This window comes from Metarhizium robertsii (genome assembly GCF_000187425.2).
Source record: "Metarhizium robertsii ARSEF 23 chromosome Unknown MAA_Scf_15, whole genome shotgun sequence".
NCBI lineage: Eukaryota > Fungi > Ascomycota > Sordariomycetes > Hypocreales > Clavicipitaceae > Metarhizium > Metarhizium robertsii.
The window spans coordinates 106,342-113,163 of record NW_011942155.1 but is presented as its reverse complement, the minus strand read 5'-3'; the positions used below and the strand labels follow the sequence as shown (position 1 = coordinate 113,163).

Below are 6,822 nucleotides of genomic sequence, written 5' to 3'. Positions count from 1 at the left end.
TAATTGATTCTGCCTAACTGAAGACGTGAAATGCCATCAACATATTCGCGGTCAACAGGTCAGGGCTCAATTTCTGCAAGGCAATGTTACGTTTCGCTTAGAGAAAGCCAGAGTATCAAGATGAGGCAAACAGACACGCCGAAAGGGAAATCAAATAATTTGGTTGAATTCCACAGATACGCTGCTAGCTAGGGACTGTTCTGGCAATCTACCCTGCCTCGTAAGTCATCCCTCATGGCAATGGTGGACTTTCCAACGCACTAGAAGGCCCGCAGTATGTGGAGCCATTCAGGATCTTTGAAGTGTTACCACGGGTATCAATAAGAAATCTGACCCTATCCGGAAACTCACACCTTTCAATGTAGCCAATACCGTGTACGGCCCGCATTTCTCAGTCTTTGCATTTGCTCCCTTGATCAAAACCACGTCTTGCTCCTTGTCAAATGTAAGAGGGATTGACAAGTAGGCATACCCAGACGCCCATCGCAGAGCCGCTCTGGGCTCCAATCGATCTATAACTGGCCATTTGCTTGGGTGCGTTGCGCTGTCCGAAAGGTCTTCACTCTCTTCCCCGTGGGACGCCATCCATCGACGTATCTTATCGCGCTGTGCCCTTGTTAGTGGACTTGGAATGGTGGGAATCCAGGGACCATGAGGATAAAAACTGACGTACCATGACCTCCCAAATATCTCTAATGAGCCCCTCCTCATTATCAGGCAGCGGATAGGTTTTGAGTCCACGCTTCAACGCCGACCCATCAAACCGTGGCAGCAATGACTTGGTCTCCGCCCGGAGGTTGTGCAACCTTTGTCGAATAGAGACTCGCAGCTCATCATTCCCCTGCAGGCTAAAAAACCTGAACGGCCAGTCTGTGGTGACTGGAATAGATGGATTTTGGATTGGCGGTGGAGGAGCTTGCCGAACCCAATCACGGAAGTCCGAGTGCCGCAGAGTGTACACCAGGACATCACGTACGAGAAGCTTGTAAAACAGCTCGTATCTAATGTGTGGGTGTCAGCATGGTTTCAAGCTGCCGCTTATAAACGACAATAACAAGAATATACTAATGAAAGTTGGCCAAAGCACGCACTGGTCATAGCCCATCTGAAGCGGCCCAAGAGCCGGGCCGAGAATTCTGAAGAGGACGTTGATGAGAGATAAGCATTGACAGTTTGCCGTAATTTTTGGCGGGCAAATCGGTTCCTCTTGGTCAAAGAAATTATCACACCAGTCTCTTGTGAAGTACTGAGAAATTGAACTATAGTTCTTCACTAGTTTATAGATTAGCTGGATGCTTGCAGTTCGAGGCGGATGGCGGGATTGCCCATACTGAGAATATATAGCACGTATGCCCAGGATCCAAGACGCACACTGCCCAGCTCGTCGAAGTTGATACCGTTCCTGAACCACTGTCGACGATTCACGCAAAATAGTCGTTGCCATCGGGATGTGTTTGGCCCATAACTTTCTACTGGATAGAGGCGCTGACAGGCTCCCATTTGATTATCGATGAAATCGACAATATTACGTATCTGGGGGTCCCTAGAGTCGCTGCAATTATTGACAACGATTCTTACCAAAACTTCTCCGGCGCCCACGAGTACCTGCCGAAAGACACGGATCACCATCCTCAGCTTTACGACCTCCGGCGACTCCCGGCCGTTACTTAAAGCCAGGGCCTGATTGAGATTTTTGACCAATTCATTGCCGTGAGAAGCTGCTGTCGCGTAGAAATCCGAGCAGATGCTGGTCACCGTGACCGTTGGTATACTGGACGGCGGAATACGGAAGAAGAATTCCCGGGCGCGCTGTTCAGCTTCAGTACCTGAGCTCAAGTACTCTTCCCACGCTTCTTCGCTCGGAAGTTGAAGCTTGAAACGGGCAGTTGTCTCTGGTTCTGACAAAGGCCCGATGGAGGGTGACCCGCGACGTGAGGCAGCACGGTCCTGCTCTTGTGCGAAGCTCGCAGGCGTAGACACTTGCCAGCCGGATGACATGGCAGAAGCTCGATACGGCGCATGGAACCAGACGCCGAGGTATTGTCGTTCCAGGGTTCAGTGTCTCGCTCTAAGATGTCGAGCGGCGGAGGTGGAGGCGACTGGGCTGGGGAAGCTGGTGTTCCCAAGAGCAGGTCCGCCGTGTTTGGCGAAAATACTCCGGACCTGGAGTTGGGAGCCGGGATCTAGCTTATGCCCGCACTGTGACTTCGGTGCTTTCCCAGGGACCGCGGCACTTAGGCCTGCCGATTTGATGTGAGATGGTCTGTAATAAGTTAGGATGGTGTGCAGCAGTGGCTCGGGCCACTCTCTGCCCCCTGCCTTGGCCGCCACCCCCGTCCATTACGAGATAAACCCCTATTCACCTGGTCCCCGCTACTGAAACTTGGGGGACGGCCCGGCTCGTACTACGCACGCCACAAAACCACAGACCAATGGCTAACCAGGGAAAGAAAGAAAAGTGCAGTAGGTTATATATGGGTTGCAAGGCCGCACATTGTGTTTGTCTGCCTGGCCGGAGCAGCGTCGGTGTGGCGTCTCTCATATGCAATGGACTGGAAGGTAACGACCATCCTACAGCTTGCATTCTCAGTTTTCGTCTTTCTCTTTTTGCTTTCATCTCTATTCATTGCTGCCTTCGGAAGAAAAGACGCCAGGAAGAGCACAAGACTCCGCGCGTGTACGCTACTTTACGCAATCGCTGCTGCGGTGACGAGCCACTTTTGGAGTAGGGCGAACGGCCAGCTTGAGTCCGAGACGCAATTAATTTCAACACTCACTATCTGGAACTCGGCAGCGTCGGTATGAATGCCAATGCCTCCTTTGATCACACTCCTCCTGGGCCATCAGCTGACAGTTTAGCAGTTTGCCGCCTGGCCGCTGACTTCCGAGTCCAGTCGATGCAGCGGCGTCGCTGTCGTCGCCATCACCGTTACGACTATTGTCTTTGGCAGATTCCATTCATCACTGGCTTGCGTGGTCGCCGTGTGTGGCTCCAACGTCCTGGTACTCTCAGGTATAGTGCTGTTCCAGTTGCACCATGCCAGGCGAGAGCAGTTGGAGATATATGGGGGGATATGCCTCCTATTCATAGTTTATTTCGTCTGGTTCGCTGCCCTGGCTCTTGCTGAAGGAAGCGATACACTGGCTCGATACTTGGTAAAAAAGATTATCACCACTCCATCGCCGGCGGATGCCGTGGCTGACCTCGTGAAGATTTGGTACACCACCTGTGTCCCTACTGTCGCACTTTCGTGCTACGCATCTCTGCGAATTTTGGCACTTAATGTTGTCAAGTACGGAGGGAAAATATCTACTGCCGCACTTCCATGGTACGAATCTCTGCGATGCTTGATAATTTATGCTAACAAGTACAGGAGGAAAATGCTGCAGCATGGGCTAGTGTCTGATCCTGAAGCTCCCTCTGTGACACCTGGCCACCGCTCGTCAATGTCAGAGTCGCTGCAGGGCTCGGGGACTCAGCTTCAGCAGTTTCGGCCGCTTCAAAATCCAAGGCCACCAAGCGCGGGCTCGAAGCTGACGACGCCCTCATCACATGGGCCAGCAGCTGTGCCAGCTGGTCCTCTTGACCCTTCACCTACGAAGTCCCTTAGAGAATAGCACAGGCTTTTCCAAATAAATTCTCAAGAGTTGTTGTCACAATTTTAGTTGCCAAACAAAGTCTGCCACAAATTGCCACCATGTGCAGCCTTGATCCTGCAGGGAATATTGCTCACGCTATAAGACTCATTGTTAACTAAGCTGCTTCATAAAATGAATTATTATTCCGCTAAGTTCAGTCATGATACCCGACATTATGACGGCCAGGAATTACACCAAGTTCTGCTACTTTAGTCTGCAGAGGCACAGTTCTATCCGACAAATATACGTCCACGTAATTGGACCAAAGGCGTGTCGGTCACTTACGACCTGCATCGCTCGGCTGATTGAATAGCTGGAGAACTGCTTCCTGAGGTATCCATCTTCGTCTCCGGGGTTCACTTTCATCTTCTGCCTACATAACCTGCTGCCGGCCACGAATGGTCCCCACGCTGTCCATGATCACCAGGCACGCTTCATTTACCGCTACGGGTACGTCAGCGCCATGTGGCTGATCAACCTGTCGCGTTAGCTGCCACAACCAGATAAGCGTCAGGTGGGTGGATGCTGTTATGCCGTGCTATCTTCCAAAAGCGATCTAACTGGTGCACATGAGGGTCATTCCTTCTCCGCGTAGCTCCATTCCATTTACCTCTTCGCACAGACTGCGACCGACTTCATTTTAAATGCCCTCCCAACCGGCCTCTCATGGTCGACGGGTGCAGCTGGGGCCAGCATATAATGAATGTCATGACTTTCACGGAAATTTTACCCGTTCATTGGAATCGGGGTGTGTCTTGCTTCTCTAAAGTTACTCCCATGTTCAGCCATTATTCGGCAACATACTTGCACACCGTCGCAGTGCCACCTTTGCGTCGCAGATATGCCTCGGACATCTCTTCCAGTGCAAGCAGAATCTTACATGCCCAAAAGTAAACGGGTCCTTGAAATCGCGCAGTCGAGGCTGGCGGCCATATCTAATACTCCTAGTCATCTTATAGGAAATCGTCGTGTCTGACACCTTCACAACTCGAACAAAAGAGAGCCTACGACAGAGGGCTCAGAGAGCAATGCGTGCACGAACTAGGCAGTACATCGAAAATCTCGAACTGGAAGTTAAACCGCTCAGAGGGACTCGCAGGAAACAAATCGAAGCCCTTATACGTCGCAACGCCGCGCTTGAGCAAGAGCTTTACGAAGACACCAAACAAATCGAACAGCTTAAACGCCTCGGACGAGAGAATAGATCTATGCAGAACAATCTTCATCGGGCCACGGACCATATCATACAAGCCCATACCTGTCCGTTGGTAACTTGCGGGATTTTCACAACATCTGGCGTTGAAACGAACGGCACTTGTCTTGTACAGCCATGCTCTCGTTCGTGTTCAATTCCATCCCAAGTGCCGCAGGGCCTTCCAGCAGTGGAGTACCACGGGCTTACCCAGGCTCACTTCACTAGTTGTGCGTACGATGCTGAGGTCGGTTTTAGGGCGAGAGTTCAGGGTAATATGTATCTTGACTTGGCAATTGCCATTTGGGTGTAACCTGAAACCAAGTGGCAAGAAGAGAGCGACGCGATAATATCAAACATCTACTGTTCAAGCCCCTGCTCAGCCCGTCTGGGAGGTGGAAAACACGCAAATCAACCCAAGTCGAAAACTGAGAGCAAATATCCAAAATGCAGGACAGCCAATAGCCGCGGGAAGGGAAGGTGATGACTTTACATAAACCATAATAAAGCTACTTCTTCCCGCTAGAAAATATGCCGGACGTCGAAACTTTGAAGATGCCCAAGAGGTTTCCATTGACTTTGATTTGAGGTCTGATCCGTCTTGAGCCTTCAGATTTCTCAAACATGACATACAATTTCATTATCCGAGAAAACCAGCCTATTTTTAGTACACCGCCCTTCTTTTCTGACCTCAGAACCAGCTTAATGTGAAATGGGATCAACGGGATGGATATTCCAAACTTATAGTCTTTTATCCTCCCCCCAAACTTGGACAACTGCAACAGCCTCCAGTACCACCCGGGCTGCTCGCAGGGATGTTCCGAGTGCAACGAGTCCTTGAACAGATCAAAAGTCTCCCAAGTCTGTTCCAACGATTTTATTTGTGTGAAAAACCCCGGCCGCTCGAAGCCACCCCAGAATAGTACCCTAAAAAGGGCACATACGTATATACATTCGCTGACGTATTGCTCGGCAAGGTGGTAAGCTAGTAGAAAGAGCTTTATCTTGGACACGGAAGATCGCGTTGCAGAACAATAGAAAGACTCCAGCGGCGATGCAGCCTTTTCAAAGGCCGGAATTGGTGCCATTTGTGATTGAGAAGATCATAAAACGGTTCAAGAAGTGTTTTGTTTTCGGTCTTTGTCCATGCTTTTCGTGAGGGATAAAAGACCTTTTGATGGGCAACTGGCAGACACCCCCGCCCAGTCATTCCTCTGGACTCAATTCATGTCTTTCTGCCACCGCTCTTTACATCTATACCCGCGAGGTGGCTTGCAACATGCATCTCGGCGTTGTCGTGGTAGGATGTAATTGTGAGTCCACTAGATGGAGAAGGGAGACAGCAATAATATTGGCCCAAGTACAAGACGCAGTCGGCAGCTCAAGAGTCAGGATTGGTTACCTTACGGTACCACCCCACCCCCAGACCTCAAGCACACACTGGAGCACATACAACCCAAGGCCACTTCTACCCATCATAAAGCCAGGGACTAACAATACCTTCAATACTAGAGTCCGTAGTTTTATAAATCAATAACTGAAAGCCTTCTTTATCTCCTCATAGCTCGCTCCTTTACATAATAGAAGCCGCAGCTTGACCCAGGCTTTCAGCGAGCTTAAATTCCCACCCCCAATGCATCCGTCCCCCAATCCGTACACAAAGGCGCCGCTGACATGCCCCTCTTCAGGTCCACGACAGACAATCACAGGAAACTGTCTGGGTTTGCTGTACTCCATTATCTCCTTGCCAGGCTTGGTTGACCAGGAGCCAGCCCCCATGCCTTCAAGGATAATACCTCTTGCAGGATCCTCAGCCTTCTCTACTGCAGCGAAGAAGAGGTCCACAGTTGATCCTGGGTAGCCTTTCAAAATATCGACTCTCGGGAGATCCTTAACCTCTTGGAGATAAATCGAGATTCTTGGATCCGTCGGCAGACTCGGGCCATAGTTGTATCTCACGTCTTTTTTGTCGACAATATGGCCAAGGTATC

General features: G+C 50.4%; 3 protein-coding genes across 3 annotated transcripts in view; 1 reads left to right on the top strand and 2 right to left on the bottom strand.

The window, feature by feature from the left end:
- Positions 1 to 288: 288 nt before the first annotated feature.
- Positions 289 to 1,998, bottom strand: MAA_11721 (uncharacterized protein; the record flags this gene model as incomplete). Its single annotated transcript, XM_011412636.1, has 4 exons — positions 289 to 606; positions 674 to 1,001; positions 1,092 to 1,272; positions 1,332 to 1,998. The coding sequence occupies 4 exons, from the start codon at positions 1,996 to 1,998 to the stop codon at positions 289 to 291; spliced, it is 1,494 nt and encodes a 497-aa protein (XP_011410938.1).
- A 549-nt stretch (positions 1,999 to 2,547) lies between these two features.
- MAA_11720 (Yippee-like protein) lies at positions 2,548 to 3,618 on the top strand (the record flags this gene model as incomplete). Its single annotated transcript, XM_011412635.1, has 3 exons — positions 2,548 to 2,799; positions 2,863 to 3,329; positions 3,375 to 3,618. 3 exons carry the CDS (start codon positions 2,548 to 2,550, stop codon positions 3,616 to 3,618), a joined length of 963 nt encoding a protein of 320 aa, XP_011410937.1.
- A 2,743-nt stretch (positions 3,619 to 6,361) lies between these two features.
- The window catches only part of MAA_09126 (Asparaginase/glutaminase), a gene marked incomplete at both ends in the record, with an annotated part of 917 nt that continues 456 nt past the window's right edge, over positions 6,362 to 6,822 (bottom strand). The window contains one exon of the mRNA XM_007827124.1: positions 6,362 to 6,792. Coding sequence (XP_007825315.1) covers positions 6,362 to 6,792 — 431 coding nt within the window. The remainder of the gene's footprint in view (positions 6,793 to 6,822) is intronic.